The 18486-nt window shown below is 53.7% G+C and overlaps 1 protein-coding gene across 1 annotated transcript in view; it reads right to left on the bottom strand.

Annotated features, from left to right (window-relative positions):
• Positions 1-11027, bottom strand: part of LOC138522062 (RLA class I histocompatibility antigen, alpha chain 19-1-like) — a 285577-nt gene extending 274550 nt beyond the window's left edge. Inside the window, exon 1 of the mRNA XM_069635303.1 lies at positions 10594-11027. Coding sequence (XP_069491404.1) covers positions 10594-10921 — 328 coding nt within the window. The 5' untranslated portion in view covers positions 10922-11027. The remainder of the gene's footprint in view (positions 1-10593) is intronic.
• Positions 11028-18486: the final 7459 nt, after the last annotated feature.

Here is an 18486-nt window from a genome sequence, read left to right as displayed (position 1 = left end):
CAACGGCCCACAGTCAGCTCTAAGCGTAACTCTCTTCTCAGAGCCAGGCCGGCGGCCCACAGTCCGCTCTCTGTATGGTAGTGGTAACCGTAACTCTATTCTCAGAGCCAGGCCAGCGGCCCACAGTCAGCTCTATGTATAGTAGTGTTTTTTTTTTTTTTTTTACAGCAGGCTTCTTGGTTATCCATTCTGCCAAATATTGCGGATTTGAACCCTCCAGGCATTTGTGCACTATGGTGAGCAAACGGAAGTGTATCCTAGCCTGCACCGGGAGCCAACGTAAGCCCCTCTTGGCTTCTGAGATATGGTCGTATTTTTTAAGTCTGATTATAGCTCTGATGGCACTGTTCTGTAAGACCTGGAGTCTTGCGATTTCCCCTTTGTTTACTCCTGTCAAAAGGCTGCTGCAATCGTCTAAGTTGGAGCCTATAATCTCTCTCCCAATAGTCTAACTGCTCTTTTTGGAGCGATATTGGCATATATGAGACAATAGCCTTATATAAGAGGAGGGTGTGGTACAAGACTGTTAATTTGAGCTTTCATGCTGAGGTTTTGATCTTTTTTGTAGGAATTTTACATTCTGCTGTTAGGCGCTTATACAATTAGCAAAACTGTTTCAAAGCGCCCACAGGGCAACAGGGTGGGGACAGGGGTTGTTGGACAATCAATTACAGCAAGGATAAATAATTGCAATAATAGTACAAACAAATAATGAGAATAAGGGAAGGGGAGACAAACCTACTATGCCTTGTGAGTGTTCAGAACGTACCAAGTGCAGAGGGGGAGGGGGGGGAGTAAAGGTGCTATGATGCTCATGGAGAAGTGCTAAGAGTAAGTGCAAGGAGGAGCAGAACTTAAGCGCAATCACTGATCGAGTGGGTGAGCCAAGTAAGTGCAGTATTAAGAAAGCGGTTGAGACGAGAGATGTGGGGGGGTCAAGGCCCCAAGGACACATAAGGGCCCTGCACATCAGTCACGCTGCTGTAGGATTAGCAGGGAAGAGAGGAGGAGGTAAAAAGAAAGGGCTTGAGGCTTTTTCGGACCTTAAGGAGGTCTTGCTCAAGACGATGAGGGAGAGGGAGGCTGTTCCACAGGAGAGAGCCAGCCGAGGAAAGTGATCGCCCACCAGCTCTCCGCTTAGCAAAGCGCTTAACACGTAGGGAGTTGGTGCCGGCAGAATGGAGGAGTCTGGAAGGAGAGTATTTGGTCAGGAAGCGTTGAAGAGAGAGACAGCCTTGTGTATGATACAGAGGGATTTGCATTGAATCCGTGCTGAGACCGGGAGCCAGTGAAGGCTTTGTAGGGCAGGAGAGATGCGGTCCCTGGGCTTGAGGCCAAGGATATGTCTCGCTGCCCTATTCTGGGTTAGCTGGAGGGGGTCGCAGGGTGAAGGAAGAAAGATTGAGGAGGCTATTGCAGTAGTCTAGCCTGGAGAGAACCAGAGCACGGGTGACATTGAGTTTCTGGGGGAAGGTGAGGAAAGGAAGAGTCACTTTGATAAGGAAGAGCTGAAAGGGGGACTTCTTGACAATGTCCTGAATATGAGGGACGAAAGAGAGGGAGGAGTTGAAGAGGACTTTGCGATTCCTAGCTGCAGTGGAGGGGGAGGGGGGGGCCATGGTGGAAGGCCAGAGTGCAGGGAAGAAGTAGGGTGCAGGGGACCCAATAAGGAGGATCTCTCTTTTGCTGGTATTGAGGCAGAGGTCATTGGCAGTGCACCAGGCCTGGATGGCAAAGAGGCAGTCAGGGATGAAGGAGGGTGCAAGGGCGTGAGTGGGAAGTTTGAAGGAAAGTTGTGCATCATCAGCGTAGCATTGGAAGTTGGGAGAGAAGGAGGAAAGAGTCGTGCCAGCAGAGAAGGTATATGTTAAAGAGCCAGGGCGAAGGAATGGAGCCCTGGGGGACGCCACAAGTAGCGGAGGAAGAAGGGGAAGAGAAAGGGCCAAGAACGGTTTGGGAGGAACAGTCAGTTAGGAAGGAGGTAAGCCAGTCCAGTGCCCGCTCCGAGATGCCAAGGGTGTCATGGAGACTTTTTCTAAGGATAGAATGAATGGAGCCCTGGGGGACGCCACAGCATCCACCTTGGGGTGAGTTGGTCTTCCATCTGCTGCTTTATTTAAATGATTGCCTGTGGGCCGCTTAGCATTGTTGGCTGAATCCTGAACCCTGTGTGATAATCCGGGGTGCAGGCTGGTGACTGTGTGATAATCTGGGGTGCAGGGAAACAGCCACACGTGCATTCCCTGTATGTCCAGAACTGGGGTATTTTATATGCGAGGCCGCGGGGGCTTTGCCCGTCACTTAGACTCGATTAAAGGTCGACCCTTTCGGGGATAGCGTGTGAATACCAACAGTAATAGCGTGCACCTGGCACTCTATAGAATCTGCTGATGCCCCCCCTCCTCCCCAAAAGATTCTCGGTGTCTTCTCAATAGGGTTTTGCTCGATTATTCAAAGAACTATGATGTAGTTATTCAAGAAACCTGTTCAGTATTTTATATTTTTCGGAATTGTATGTCTCTTGTTTATAATGCCTCTGTGTTTCATGCGTGTTTTTATATAATGTTTTATATGAAATGTGTAAAGTTTTTAACTATAACACATTACATTGTAAATAAATGAACAAGTGAAGGTTAATTCGACTCTGCCGCATTTGTGAAGTCTTATGAACACACGCATCGCTGCAAGAGGCACACTAACCCATCAGCCTATCCCTCCAGAATATGATCCAGGACGCCACAGGCTGCAGGCACATTAACCCATCAGCCTATCTCTCCAGAATATGAGCCAGGACGCCACAGGCTGCAGGCACATTAACCCATCAGCCTATCTCCAGAATATGATCTAGGTCGCTGCAGGCACATTACCCACCATCGTATCTCTCCAGAATATGATCCAGGACGCTGCAGGCACATTAACCCATCAGCCCATCTCTCCAGAATATAATCCAGGAAGCCACAGGCTGCAGGCATATTAACCCATCAGCCTCTCCAGAATATGATCCAGGAAGCCACAGACTGAAGCAGCCTCTCTCTCTAGAATATGATCTAGGAAGCCACAGGCTGCAGGCACATTAACCCATCAGCCTATCTCTCCAGAATATGATCCAGGACGCCACAGGCTGCAGGCACATTAACCCATCAGCATATCTCTCCAGAATATGATCCAGGACGCTGCAGGCACACTAACCCATCAGCCTCTCTCTCCAGAATATGATCCAGGAAGCCACAGACTGCAGACACATTAACCCATCAGCCTATCTCTCCAGAATATGATCCAGGACGCCACAGACTGCAGACACATTAACCCATCAGCCTATCTCCAGAATATGATCCAGGAAGCCACAGACTGAAGCAGCCTCTCTCTCTAGAATATGATCTAGGAAGCCACAGGCTGCAGGCACATTAACCCATCAGCTTATCTCTCCAGGATATGATCTAGGACGCTGCAGGCACATTAACCCACCATTGTATCTCTCCAGAATATGATCCAGGACGCTGCAGGCACATTAACCCATCAGCCTATTTCTCCAGAATATGAGTCAGGACGCCACAGGCTGCAGGCACATTAACCCATCAGCCTATCTCCAGAATATGATCCAGGAAGCCACAGACTGAAGCAGCCTCTCTCTCCAGAATATGATCCAGGAAGCCACAGACTGAAGCAGCCTCTCTCTCTAGAATATGATCTAGGAAGCCACAGGCTGCAGGCACATTAACCCATCAGCTTATCTCTCCAGGATATGATCTAGGACGCTGCAGGCACATTAACCCACCATTGTATCTCTCCAGAATATGATCCAGGACGCTGCAGGCACATTAACCCATCAGCCTATTTCTCCAGAATATGAGTCAGGACGCCACAGGCTGCAGGCACATTAACCCATCAGCCTATCTCCAGAATATGATCCAGGAAGCCACAGACTGAAGCAGCCTCTCTCTCTAGAATATGATCTAGGAAGCCACAGGCTGCAGGCACATTAACCCATCAGCCTATCTCTCCAGAATATGATCCAGGAAGCCACAGACTGAAGCAGCCTCTCTCTCTAGAATATGATCTAGGAAGCCACAGGCTGCAGGCACATTAACCCACCATCTTATCCCTCCAGAATATGATCCAGGACGCTGCAGGCACATTAACCCATCAGCCTATCTCTTCAGAATATAATCTAGGAAGCCACAGGCTGCAGGCACATTAACCCATCAGCCTATCTCTCCAGAATATAATCCAGGAAGCCACAGGCTGCAGGCACATTAACCCATCAGCCTATCACTCCAGAATATGATCCAGGACGCTGCAGGCACATTAACCCATCAGCCTATCTCTCCAGAATATAATCCAGGAAGCCACAGGCTGCAGGCACATTAACCCATCAGCCCATCTCTCCAGAATATGATCCAGGAAGCCATAGGCTGCAGGCACATTAACCCATCAGCCTATCTCTCCAGAATATGATCCAGGAAGCCACAGGCTGAAGATACATTTCTTGAGCAGGAGAAAGCTGCACTTTTCATAGTAGGCCGATTCCTGCGACAGATCCACAGCACTGGAGCATTACCAGTCTCAGGTGAGGGGTGCCCGGCTCATGGCTGGTGCGCACCTAACTTTACCAGTGCCTATGCCAGACTATCCTTTATAGAATCCAGCTGACATTTGAACAGACAAGTACCTGTTCAAGGCTGGTAGGGTTGGGGCTGTGTCAGTCATATCACGCATACAGAGGGCATGGAAGGTACCGAACTGGCATCAATTTAAGGTTACATTCTGCACAGGTAGACATGGGTGGCTGGCAGGGACTTGGCCACTCCTCATATTGGTTAATATGCACACACGCATACCAGCACCTCCTCGAGTTTCCCATCCCTGGACTTCGGTCCCTCCGAGGGTGTTCAACCTGTAGCGTTTTTTGACCATACCAATGCTGACAGGCGCTATACAAATGGCGGGTTACACTGAAGCCATGACATCTTCTCACACTTCCTGGCAGTACCCCCTGGGTGTTCACACTTCCTGGCAGTACCCCCTGGGTGTTCACACTTCCTGGCAGTACCCCCTGGTGTTCAGACACGATGACTATTCAATTCTTGGACTCTGCTGACACTGCAAACAGCAGGCTTGGACTGGCCTATAGGGCAATAGGCTCACGGCGAAACCAAAAACGCAAAATGCTGGCGTGGGCCAGTTTGATGAGTTACTTCACTATGTGGCTAGTAGTTTTGACCAGTGTTATGCCCAAAATTGCATCACATGTTATCCACCCCCAGGCCCCCAAACTTGGGTACTATTCAAACAGTGTCAGAAAAGGAATGAATGGCCATTTGCAGGCAAGGAGATCCCTGCATTGGCTACCGGATCACCATCAAATCTCTCTTGAGATCTGGTCTCTCCCCATACATGTCTGGCGAGCCAAGCTCCGGCCTACTCGACACGGCGGCTTCAGAAGATCCCAGTCCTGCCACCATTACGCTCTAATGGACTGGCCGAGCTTTCTGCACCCCGGTATAAACTGACACATGTTGGGGTACCTGCTTTAATGTCGGTGCACTGACCCTTTGGAATTCCCTTCCCAGTGATATCAGGGAAGCCACTTGCTGGAAGGCCTTAAGAAGCTATAAAACCTTCCTCTGTAACTCAGAGGATTAGATTGGAGTTCCTTGTGGCTACTGGACTTCACCTGCTCTGACACGTTATGGGTATTGCCTTGTGTCTGCGAGTGCACTGAGGCCCATGGGTGTCATGCGTGGTGCAAACATGTAATATTAATACCTGTGGGCCACTCTTTCATTGGTGCCCGAGACAGTTGTATGGCCCAGTCCGACCCTGGCTAACAGGTGCCAAGCCTGTGCTACTAACGTTGCTGGAGGATAGCTCCGGGGCAACGCGCTCGTCTTGGAAGCAAGACAAAGAGGAGCAACTCAGGTTCGAGCCAGCAGAGGCCCCTAGGCAGCTGAAATGTCAGGGCCCTCCCTCACAACTTATCTCTCAATTAATTTTAAATGATCTGCACGGCCTTATTTGGATCTGTTGTCGCGGGGCCCCTAAAAGGAGTGGGGCCCAGAGGCCGGGGCCTACTTGGCCTAATGGATGATCCCGCTCTGGATCCCCAGGTCTGTGCTTAGAAACCTCTGGATATTAAGACCGTTATAAATAACCAATTATTATTATTATGATTCAACAGTAAAGGGTCCTTCTGACATGGAAGCACTGCCACCCTGGAGCAAGTGTGCCAGCCTGCTGCGAAGTGCTCATGCTGTGCACTAGAGTACAGCCACGGGCATGGAAGCACTGCCACACTAGAGCAAGTGTGCCAGCCTGCTGCGAAGTGCTCATGCTGTGCACTAGAGTACAGCGACGGGCATGGAAGCACTGCCACCCTGGAGCAAGTGTGCCAGCCTGCTGCGAAGTGCTCATGCTGTGCACTAGAGTACAGCCACGGGCATGGAAGCACTGCCACACTAGAGCAAGTGTGCCAGCCTGCTGCGAAGTGCTCATGCTGTGCACTAGAGTACAGCGACGGGCATGGAAGCACTGCCACCCTAGAGCAAGTGTGCCAGCCTGCTGCCAAGTGCTCATGCTGTGCACTAGAGTACAGCCACGGGCATGGAAGCACTGCCACCCTAGAGCAAGTGTGCCAGCCTGCTGCCAAGTGCTCATGCTGTGCACTAGAGTACAGCGACGGGCATGGAAGCACTGCCACCCTGGAGCAAGTGTGCCAGCCTGCTGCGAAGTGCTCATGCTGTGCACTAGAGTACAGCGACGGGCATGGAAGCACTGCCACCCTGGAGCAAGTGTGCCAGCCTGCTGCCAAGTGCTCATGCTGTGCACTAGAGTACAGCCACGGGCATGGAAGCACTGCCACCCTAGAGCAAGTGTGCCAGCCTGCTGCCAAGTGCTCATGCTGTGCACTAGAGTACAGCGACGGGCATGGAAGCACTGCCACCCTAGAGCAAGTGTGCCAGCCTGCTGCGAAGTGCTCATGCTGTGCACTAGAGTACAGCCACGGGCATGGAAGCACTGCCACACTAGAGCAAGTGTGCCAGCCTGCTGCGAAGTGCTCATGCTGTGCACTAGAGTACAGCGACGGGCATGGAAGCACTGCCACCCTAGAGCAAGTGTGCCATCCTTCTGCCAAGTGCTCATGCTGTGCACTAGAGTACAGCGACGGGCATGGAAGCACTGCCACCCTAGAGCAAGTGTGCCAGCCTGCTGCGAAGTGCTCATGCTGTGCACTAGAGTACAGCCACGGGCATGGAAGCACTGCCACACTAGAGCAAGTGTGCCAGCCTGCTGCGAAGTGCTCATGCTGTGCACTAGAGTACAGCGACGGGCATGGAAGCACTGCCACCCTAGAGCAAGTGTGCCAGCCTGCTGCGAAGTGCTCATGCTGTGCACTTGAGTACAGCCACGGGCATGGAAGCACTGCCACCCTAGAGCAAGTGTGCCAGCCTGCTGTGAAGTGCTCATGCTGTGCACTTGAGTACAGCCACGGGCATGGAAGCACTGCCACACTAGAGCAAGTGTGCCAGTCACACTGAAGTGCTCATGCTGTGCACTAGAGTACAGCGACGGGCATGGAAGCACTGCCACACTAGAGCAAGTGTGCCAGTCACACTGTGAAGTGCTCATGCTGTGCACTAGAGTACAGCCACGGGCATGGAAGCACTGCCACACTAGAGCAAGTGTGCCAGCCGCGCTGTGAAGTGCTCATGCTGTGCACTTACAGCCACGGGCATGGAAGCACTGCCACACTAGAGCAAGTGTGCCAGCCGCGCTGTGAAGTGCTCATGCTGTGCACTTGAGTACAGCCACGGGCGTGGAAGCACTGCCACACTAGAGCAAGTATGCCAGCCTGCTGTGAACTGTGCCAGCCGCGCTGCGAAGTGCTCATGCTGTGCACTTTAGAGTAAAGCCCCCTTTTGGGAAATGCTGGCGCTGCCCACATCAGGTTGGCAGATCTCCTGAAGAGTGAAGGTGCTATTGAGAGAAATGTAGCGCCTTTGCTGGGAGTGCAGGCGCCGCGCTTTAGAAGTATAGCGCCGAGCTGAGAAGCGCTAGTACTATAGAGGGTGCAGTCCGTGCAGTTTACACATTGTATAAATGCCCTCCTGAGCAACGAACTGGACATCTTCATACTGATGAGGCAGGAGGGGGTTTATAAAACATGTAAACTGCACGGTGGGCTGAGGTCTCGTGTACACAAGAAGGACCGCCCTGCACGGTTTATCACTTGCGCCGCCAGGTGTGCAAAGTAGACACAGCAACATTTGCATGGAGTGTAAAGTCCGCCTCCCAATTACGCACAAAGGCGGCAAGAAACGGGCGTGAGGAGCAGGCGGATTCTACTGGGGACGCAGGAAACGTCCTCCTGCTGTAAAGAGCAGGCGGATTCCCTGGCAGGAAACATCCTCCTGCTGTAAAGAGCAGGCAGATTCCCTGGCAGGAAACATCCTCCTGCTGTAAAGAGCAGGCGGATTCCCTGGCAGGAAACATCCTCCTGCTGTAAAGAGCAGGCGGATTCCCTGGAATCCAGGCATCTGTGGCCGCAGGAAACGTCCTCCTGCTTTAAAGAGCAGGCAGATTCCCTGGAATCCAGGCATCTGTGGCCGCAGGAAACGTCCTCCTGCTTTAAAGAGCAGGCGGATTCCCTGGAATCCAGGCATCTGTGGCCGCAGGAAACGTCCCCCGCTGTAAAGAGCAGGCGGATTCCCTGGAATCCCAGGCATCTGTGGCTGCAGGGTTTTTGCTGGCGGAGCGTAGGGGCAGCTGGAAATGGCAGTTCTGCTCTGTGCCCCAGAAAAAGCAGGAAATGCTCCGGAACAGTGTTTAAGGTGTCAAATAAGAGGTGATTATGTAATTAATTGATTGCTTTTACACCCGGGACGCTGCTCTGGGGACCTGGAAAATGCCCCTCACACAACATTCAATGTTATAATAAACATGTATCTGGTTTCTGACTGATGCGTGTTCATTATAATTAATAGAGAGGGGGTGGGAGCTGGTCACTGACTTATCCTAAAATATCATATCCTTGGCCTCAAGCCCAGGGAATGCATCTCTCCCGCGCTCCCCATTGCTGCAAGGATCAAGGTCAAGACCCCCTGCATAGTCCACAAGGCTTTCTGGGGTCGGGGCCTGCACCATGTACAACGCTCTCTTCCCAAATACTCTCCTTCTAGAGCCCTGCCCTCGGGCTCCTGCAACCCTCTGTGGGTGAGCTTTTTCTCCAGAGATTTGGGGGTAGATCCTTATCCTCTGCAGGTGCCTCCCTCTGGTACAGCCTCCCTGCCTTTCTCTGTCTTGAGCCGGACCTCCTTAAGTTTCCAGAAACTCTTCAAGACCTACCTCTTCTCTTCCTCCCTCCTAACCTCCTTTCTCTTCGCTTCTTTCCCTCCCTCCTTCTCTTCCCCAACCTGCTCAGCTTGCTGACTGGTCGCCTGGTGCACCTCCAGAGCCTCACAGGTCCCAGGCTCCCCAGCCAGTCCTGCACTTGCCTCCGGGCCTCCGCACTCTGCCTGGCACTACTGCCATATGCTCCATGAGAGGGGCAGCCACTCTGCACTTAACCCGGACCCCGCTGAACTGGGTGCACTTGTCCCCCTCCTCCTCCCTCGCACTTCCTGTTATGCGCACTTGTATGACCTTGAATGCTTGAGGCCCTGCAAGTCTGTCCTGTCTCTCCCTCTGCCCCCCCCCCCCACTCCCAGCTTGGTTGTGCTTGAAATGCCCGTGCATAGGCGCATTGGATGACCAACCACCAAGCGTCTGAAATGTCGCCAGGCTTGATGCGGTAGCTTAGTGATCTGTTTGCCCCCCGCCCCCCTTCTACCCCACTCCTTGTCACGCACTTACACTAGTAGAGTTACCCCGGCCTAGGGCGCTAGTTATTGCTGTTAGATCATTCGGAAACTTCAAGGCCTAAGAATGACGATGGCAACCCCTTGTTCCCTTCCCGCCTTGAAGCACTTCACCTGTGTATAAGCACTTTACAAATACATAATTACATGACATTATACTGCCCCCCCCCCGCCCCCCACCACCGGGTTCCAGGGTCCTGTCACTCAGTGGCTCCTACCTCCCTTTTTCGTGGGGCCGAATACCCCCTCGGGTGCGGGCAGCACCCCTCCCCAGAATATTAGGAGAGCAAGAGCAGCCCTTCAAGTGCTGCTACACCCCCCCTCCCTCCCTTCCCCACCACAACCCCATGGTGCGATTGCCCGACTCTCTTCCGGGTAATCGTGTAAAGCTCATTCCTCGAGGGTTGGGTAGGGGCCATTATCCAGGCCATGCCCCCCCCCCCCCACACCGACCCAGAGTGGTTCCTCAGAGGACCAGGAAGCTTTAGGGGGTGAGGCACGAGTCCCTGTGAAACTCGCAGATGGGGGGAGGGTGGGGGGCCTGGTCTTCCACCACCAGAGGAGAACCGGCAGCTACACCTCCTCCTAAAGTTACCCCCCCCCCTCCCTGTGTGCTGTCACTCATCACCCCGTCACTCACTCTCTGGCTAGGTGCGTGCTCCCCCATCACTCCCCCGGTCTGTGCGTGCTCCCCCATCACTCACCCCGGGTATGTGTGTGCTCCCCCCCCATCACTCACCCCGGGTGTGGTTGACTCGCCCCATCACAGTCTTGACGTCGGCCCTCATCACCGGCTCCGTTCCTCGGGCGTTCTCCGTGTTCCTCTCCCAGTACTGGGGGTCCTCGATCTTCCGCATCCAGGGGGCCCGGGGCTCCAGCCTGCGGGTGTCGCTGCTGTACCCCTCGATGGGGACGTCATCCACGAACCCCACTATGGAGAAGCGGGGGACCCCCGGGACCTCCTCTGAGAGGGACGAGTAGAACCCGCGGAAAGAGTGCGACCCTGCCCGCGCGGACTGCGCCCAGAGCGCCCCCAAGAGGGCGAGTAAGAGAGGCACTCCCCCCATGCTGAGACCCCCGTGCACTTTATACTGCAGTCACTCTGAGAGCAGCGGCGGCGCCCCCTCAGCACTCACTCACTCTCCCGGGAGTTCTGAACTCACTCAGCCTCACCCCAGCACTTTACCCCGCCGCCTGAACCAATCAGAACTCAGAGACCCGCCGCGTCACCAGTCTCCAGGCAGAGCCTCCCCAGCACTCACTCACTCAGCCTCACCCCAGCCCTGCACAGGGGCCGCCTGCACCAATCAGAACCCAGAGACTCACAACGTCACCAGTCTCCAGGCAGAGCCTCCCCAGCACTCACTCACTCAGCCTCACCCCAGCCCTGCACAGGGGCGGCCTGCACCAATCAGAACCCAGAGACTCACCGCGTCACCAGTCTCTAGGCAGAGCCTCCCCAGCACTCACTCACTCAGCCTCACCACGGCCCTGCCTGTATAGGGCCGCCTACACCAATCAGAACCCAGAGACTGACGCGTCACCAGTCTCCAGGCAGAGCCTCCCCAGCACTCACTCGCCACAGGGAGAAATGAAAGTGAAAGAGGGAGAAGAGCCCTGTACACTAGAAGAGCTTGGGGAGGGGATAGAGGGGGAAGAGCCCTGTACACTAGAAGAGCTGGGGGGGGGGGGGGATTGAAAGAGGGAGAAGAGCCCTGTACACTAGAAGAGCTGGGGGAGGGGATAGAGGGAGAATAGCCCTGTGCACTAGAAGAGCTGGGGGAGGGGATTGAAAGAGGGAGAAGAGCCCTGTACACTAGAAGAGCTGAGGGAGGAGATTGAAAGAGGGAGAAGAGCCCTGTACACTAGAAGAGCTTGGGGAGGGGATTGAAAGAGGGAGAAGAGCCCTGTACACTAGAAGAGCTGGGGGAGGGGATTGAAAGAGGCGAAGAGCCCTGTACACTAGAAGAGCTGGGGGAGGGGATTGAAAGAGGGAGAAGAGCGCTGTACACTAGAAGAGCTGGGGGAGGGGATTGAAAGAGGGAGAAGAGCGCTGTACACTAGAAGAGCTGGGGGAGGGGATTGAAAGAGGCGAAGAGCCCTGTACACTAGAAGAGCTGGGGGAGGGGATTGAAAGAGGGAGAAGAGCCCTGTACACTAGAAGAGCTGGGGGAGGGGGTTGAAAGAGGGGGAAGAGCCCTGTACACTAGAAGAGCTGGGGCAGGGAATTGAAAGAGGGGGAAGAGCCCTGTGCACTAGAAGTGCTGGGAGAGGGAATTGAAAGAGGGGGAAGAGCCTGTACACTAGAAGAGCTGGGGGTGGGGATTGGAAGAGGGAGAAGAGCCCTGTACACTAGAAGAGCTGGGGGAGGGGGTTGAAAAAGGGAGAAGAACTTGGTACACTAGAAGAGCTGGGAGAAGGGATTGAAAGAGGGGGAAGAGCCTGTACACTAGAAGAGCTGGGGGAGGGGATTGAAAGAGGGGGAAGAGCCCTGTACACTAGAAGAGCTGGGGGAGGGGGTTGAAAGAGGGGGAAGAGCCCTGTACACTAGAAGAGCTGGGGGAGGAGATTGAAAGAGGGAGAAGAGCCCTGTACAGTAGAAGACCTGAGGGAGGGGATTGAAAGAAGGGGAAGAGCCCTGTACACTGGAAGAGCTGGGGAGGAGATTGAAAGAGGGAGAAGAGTCCTGTACAGTAGAAGACCTGAGGGAGGGGATTGAAAGAGGGAGAAGAGCCCTGTACACTAGAAGAGCTGGGGGAGGAGAATGAAAGAGGGAGAAGCGCCCTGTGCACTAGAAGTTCTGGGAGAGGGGATTGAAAGAGGGTGAAGAGCCCTGTACACTAGAAGAGCTGGGGGAGGGGATTGAAAGGGGGGGAAGAGCCCTGTACACTAGAAGAGCTGGGGGAGGGGATTGAAAGAGGGAGAAGACCCTGTACACTAGACGAGCTGGGGCAGGGAATTGAAAGAGGGGGAAGAGCCCTGTACACTAGAAGAGCTGGGGCAGGGAATTGAAAGAGGGGGAAGAGCCCTGTGCACTAGAAGAGCTGGAGAAGGGGATTGAAAGAGGTAGAAGAGCCTGTACACTAGAAGAGCTTGGGGAAGGGATTGAAAGATGGAGAAGACCCTGTACACTAGACGAGCTGGGGCAGGGAATTGAAAGAGGGGGAAGAGCCCTGTACACTAGAAGAGCTGGGGGAGGGGATAGAAATAGGGGGAAGAGCCCTGTATACTAGAAGAACCGGGGGAAAGGGATTGAAAGAGAGAGAAGAGCCCTGTACACTAGAAGAGTTGGGGGAGGGGATTGAAAGAGGGGGAAGAGCCCTGTGCACTAGAAGAGCTGGGAGAGGGGATTGAAAGAGGGGGAAGAGCCTGTACACTAGAAGAGCTGGGGGAGGGGATTGAAAGAGGGAGAAGAGCCCTGTACACTAGAAGAGCTGGGGGAGGGGGTTGAAAGAGGGAGACTAACCTCGTACACTAGAAGAGCTGGGAGAAGGGATTGAAAGAGGGGGGAAGAGCCTGTACACTAGAAGAGCTGGGGGAGGGGATTGAAAGTGGGGGGAGAGCCCTGTACACTAGAAGAGCTGGGGGAGGGGGTTTAAAGAGGGGGGAGAGCCCTGTACACTAGAAGAGCTGGGGGAGGAGATTGAAAGAGGGAGAAGAGCCCTGTACAGTAGAAGACCTGAGGGAGGGGATTGAAAGAGGGGGAAGAGCCCTGTACACTGGAAGAGCTGGGGGAGGAGATTGAAAGAGGGAGAAGAGCCCTGTACAGTAGAAGACCTGAGGGAGGGGATTGAAAGAGGGAGAAGAGCCCTGTACACTAGAAGAGCTGGGGGATGAGAATGAAAGAGGGAGAAGAGCCCTGTGCACTAGAAGTTCTGGGAGAGGGGATTGAAAGAGGAAGAAGAGCCCTGTACACTAGAAGAGCTGGGGGAGGAGATTGAAAGAGGGGGAAGAGCCCCGTACACTAGAAGAGCTAGGGGAGGGGATTGAAAGAGGGAGAAGAGCCCTGTACAGTAGAAGAGCTGGGGGAGGGGATGGAAAGAGGGAGAAGATCCCTGTACACTAGAACAGCTGGTGGAGGGGATTGAAAGAGGGGGAAAAGCCCTGTATACTAGAAGAGTTGGGGGAGGGGATTGAAAGAGGGGGAAGAGCCCTGTATACTAGAAGAACCGGGGGAAGGGGATAGAAAGAGGGGAAAGAGCCCTGTATACTAGAAGATCCGGGGGAAGGGGATTGAAAGAGAGAGAAGAGCCCTGTAACCTAGAAGAGTTGGGGGAGGGGATTGAAAGAGGGGGAAGAGCCCTGTGCACTAGAAGAGCTGGGAGAGGGGATTGAAAGAGGGGGAAGAGCCTGTACACTAGAAGAGCTGGGGGTGGGGATTGGAAGAGGGAGAAGAGCCCTGTACACTAGAAGAGCTGGGGGAGGGGGTTGAAAAAGGGAGAAGAACTTGGTACACTAGAAGAGCTGGGAGAGGGGATTGAAAGAGGGGGAAGAGCCTGTACACTAGAATAGCTGGGGGAGGGGATTGAAAGAGGGGGAAGAGCCCTGTACACTAGAAGAGCTGGGGGAGGGGGTTAAAAGAGGGGGAAGAGCCCTGTACACTAGAAGAGCTGGGGGAGGAGATTGAAAGAGGGAGAAGAGCCCTGTACAGTAGAAGACCTGAGGGAGGGGATTGAAAGAAGGGGAAGAGCCCTGTACACTGGAAGAGCCGGGGGAGGAGATTGAAAGAGGGAGAAGAGTCCTGTACAGTAGAAGACCTGAGGGAGGGGATTGAAAGAGGGAGAAGAGCCCTGTACACTAGAACAGCTGGGGGAGGAGAATGAAAGAGGGAGAAGCACCCTGTGCACTAGAAGAGCTGGGGGAGGGGGTTGAAAAAGGGAGAAGAACTTGGTACACTAGAAGAGCTGGGAGAGGGGATTGAAAGAGGGGGAAGAGCCTGTACACTAGAAGAGCTGGGGGAGGGGATTGAAAGAGGGGGAAGAGCCCTGTACACTAGAAGAGCTGGGGGAGGGGGTTGAAAGAGGGGCAAGAGCCCTGTACACTAGAAGAGCTGGGGGAGGAGATTGAAAGAGGGAGAAGAGCCCTGTACAGTAGAAGACCTGAGGGAGGGGATTGAAAGAAGGGGAAGAGCCCTGTACACTGGAAGAGCTGGGGAGGAGATTGAAAGAGGGAGAAGAGTCCTGTACAGTAGAAGACCTGAGGGAGGGGATTGAAAGAGGGAGAAGAGCCCTGTACACTAGAAGAGCTGGGGGAGGAGAATGAAAGAGGGAGAAGCGCCCTGTGCACTAGAAGTTCTGGGAGAGGGGATTGAAAGAGGGTGAAGAGCCCTGTACACTAGAAGAGCTGGGGGAGGGGATTGAAAGGGGGGGAAGAGCCCTGTACACTAGAAGAGCTGGGGGAGGGGATTGAAAGAGGGAGAAGACCCTGTACACTAGACGAGCTGGGGCAGGGAATTGAAAGAGGGGGAAGAGCCCTGTACACTAGAAGAGCTGGGGCAGGGAATTGAAAGAGGGGGAAGAGCCCTGTGCACTAGAAGAGCTGGAGAAGGGGATTGAAAGAGGGAGAAGAGCCTGTACACTAGAAGAGCTGGGGGAAGGGATTGAAAGATGGAGAAGACCCTGTACACTAGACGAGCTGGGGCAGGGAATTGAAAGAGGGGGAAGAGCCCTGTACACTAGAAGAGCTGGGAGAGGGGATAGAAATAGGGGGAAGAGCCCTGTATACTAGAAGAACCGGGGGAAAGGGATTGAAAGAGAGAGAAGAGCCCTGTACACTAGAAGAGTTGGGGGAGGGGATTGAAAGAGGGGGAAGAGCCCTGTGCACTAGAAGAGGCAGGAGAGGGGATTGAAAGAGGGGGAAGAGCCTGTACACTAGAAGAGCTGGGGGAGGGGATTGAAAGAGGGAGAAGAGCCCTGTACACTAGAAGAGCTGGGGGAGGGGGTTGAAAGAGGGAGAATAACCTCGTACACTAGAAGAGCTGGGAGAAGGGATTGAAAGAGGGGGGAAGAGCCTGTACACTAGAAGAGCTGGGGGAGGGGATTGAAAGTGGGGGGAGAGCCCTGTACACTAGAAGAGCTGGGGGAGGGGGTTTAAAGAGGGGGGAGAGCCCTGTACACTAGAAGAGCTGGGGGAGGAGATTGAAAGAGGGAGAAGAGCCCTGTACAGTAGAAGACCTGAGGGAGGGGATTGAAAGAGGGGGAAGAGCCCTGTACACTGGAAGAGCTGGGGGAGGAGATTGAAAGAGGGAGAAGAGCCCTGTACAGTAGAAGACCTGAGGGAGGGGATTGAAAGAGGGAGAAGAGCCCTGTACACTAGAAGAGCTGGGGGATGAGAATGAAAGAGGGAGAAGAGCCCTGTGCACTAGAAGTTCTGGGAGAGGGGATTGAAAGAGGAAGAAGAGCCCTGTACACTAGAAGAACTGGGGGAGGAGATTGAAAGAGGGGGAAGAGCCCTGTACACTAGAAGAGCTGGGGGAGGAGATTGAAAGAGGGGGAAGAGCCCCGTACACTAGAAGAGCTAGGGGAGGGGATTGAAAGAGGGAGAAGAGCCCTGTACAGTAGAAGAGCTGGGGGAGGGGATTGAAAGAGGGAGAAGATCCCTGTACACTAGAACAGCTGGGGGAGGGGATTGAAAGAGGGGGAAAAGCCCTGTATACTAGAAGAGTTGGGGGAGGGGATTGAAAGAGGGGGAAGAGCCCTGTATACTAGAAGAACCGGGGGAAGGGGATAGAAAGAGGGGAAAGAGCCCTGTATACTAGAAGATCCGGGGGAAGGGGATTGAAAGAGAGAGAAGAGCCCTGTACACTAGAAGAGTTGGGGGAGGGGATTGAAAGAGGGGGAAGAGCCCTGTGCACTAGAAGAGCTGGGAGAGGGGATTGAAAGAGGGGGAAGAGCCTGTACACTAGAAGAGCTGGGGGTGGGGATTGGAAGAGGGAGAAGAGCCCTGTACACTAGAAGAGCTGGGGGAGGGGGTTGAAAAAGGGAGAAGAACTTGGTACACTAGAAGAGCTGGGAGAGGGGATTGAAACAGGGGGAAGAGCCTGTACACTAGAATAGCTGGGGGAGGGGATTGAAAGAGGGGGAAGAGCCCTGTACACTAGAAGAGCTGGGGGAGGGGGTTGAAAGAGGGGGAAGAGCCCTGTACACTTGAAGAGCTGGGGGAGGAGATTGAAAGAGGGAGAAGAGCCCTGTACAGTAGAAGACCTGAGGGAGGGGATTGAAAGAAGGGGAAGAGCCCTGTACACTGGAAGAGCCTGGGGAGGAGATTGAAAGAGGGAGAAGAGTCCTGTACAGTAGAAGACCTGAGGGAGGGGATTGAAAGAGGGAGAAGAGCCCTGTACACTAGAACAGCTGGGGGAGGAGAATGAAAGAGGGAGAAGCACCCTGTGCACTAGAAGTTCTGGGAGAGGGGATTGAAAGAGGGAGAAGAGCCCTGTACACTAGAAGAGCTGGAGGAGAGGATTGAAAGAGGGAGAAGAGCCCTGTACACTAGAAGAGAGCTGGGGGAGGAGATTGAAATAGGGGGAAGAGCCCTGTACACTGGAAGAGCTGGGGGAGGGGATAGAAAGAGGGAGGAGAGCCCTGTAGACTGGAAAACCTGGGGGAGAGGATTGAAAGAGGGGGAAGAGCGCTGCACACTAGAAGAGCTAGGGGAGGAGATTTAAAGAGGGGGTAGAGCCCTGTACACTAGAAGAGCTGGAGGAGGAGATTGAAAGAGCGGGTAGAGCCCTGTACACTAGAAGAGCCGGAAGTTGATTTGTCACACTCCTGTTGTTTAAACACGCTCACTGATATGGGTACAGAGACGTGAGTGATGGGGCCGGAACAAAGTGGTTGACCGTCGACTCCTTCCACAGCCTGATCCATTCTGCATTCTATCCTGAGAATTTCCTCCATGCCCACCCGCACTATGTCCATGAATTTGCCAGCTGCCCCACTGTCAATCAAGGCAGGCACTTCCCAGGTCTTCCCTCCAAGACCGCGGAGGCAAATCTGTACTACCATCAATCGATTATCGGTTTCGGTGGAAGTAGGCACAATGGAACCTTTCGGAGAACCCCAGTTAGTGCTCTCTCCTAGGACTGGGTTCTGTCATTTCCTGAAGTGGGGGGACCTCTGGGCAGATCCAGGAGTAAGTGTGCACTAGATCCGCAACAAAGACACAAGCCCAGGTCTCTTCTTCTTCTTTCTGCGGCACTGAGTGGTCCACCGACTGCTCCTATCTGCATAGGTTCATCCCTTACTGTTCCTTCAGCAGAAGGTTGAGGGCCAGCAGTAGGAGCTAGAAGTGCTTGGGGAACTCTGGTGTTCCTGCATTCCGCTTTTCTTTCAGACAGCCGATAGTCGATCTGAAGAGCCCTACTTATTAAGTCTGTCAGTGTTGCAGGTCTGCGTGTGCAGGCAAGCTTGTCCTTTATATCTTTGTGTAATCCACATCTGAAAACCACATATTGTGCTGATTTTGGCCACCCTGCTTCTGTCGCAGTTCGTTTAAAGGTGGTTATGTAAGACCACAGGTCAGAAGAACCCTGTCATAGATCCAAGCGGTATAGACTACCTCTGGTCTCTCTAATGTATTCTTCAGGAGGGCTACACACGCTGTGTAATCCTGGAGAACGGGATTAGCAGCTGTG

The sequence above is a fragment of the Ambystoma mexicanum genome, chromosome 13 (genome assembly GCF_040938575.1).
Source record: "Ambystoma mexicanum isolate Mex_15411 chromosome 13, UKY_AmexF1_1, whole genome shotgun sequence".
Taxonomy (NCBI): domain Eukaryota; kingdom Metazoa; phylum Chordata; class Amphibia; order Caudata; family Ambystomatidae; genus Ambystoma; species Ambystoma mexicanum.
Note: the sequence above shows the minus strand (reverse complement) of the source record. Positions and strands in the feature narration are given on the sequence as shown.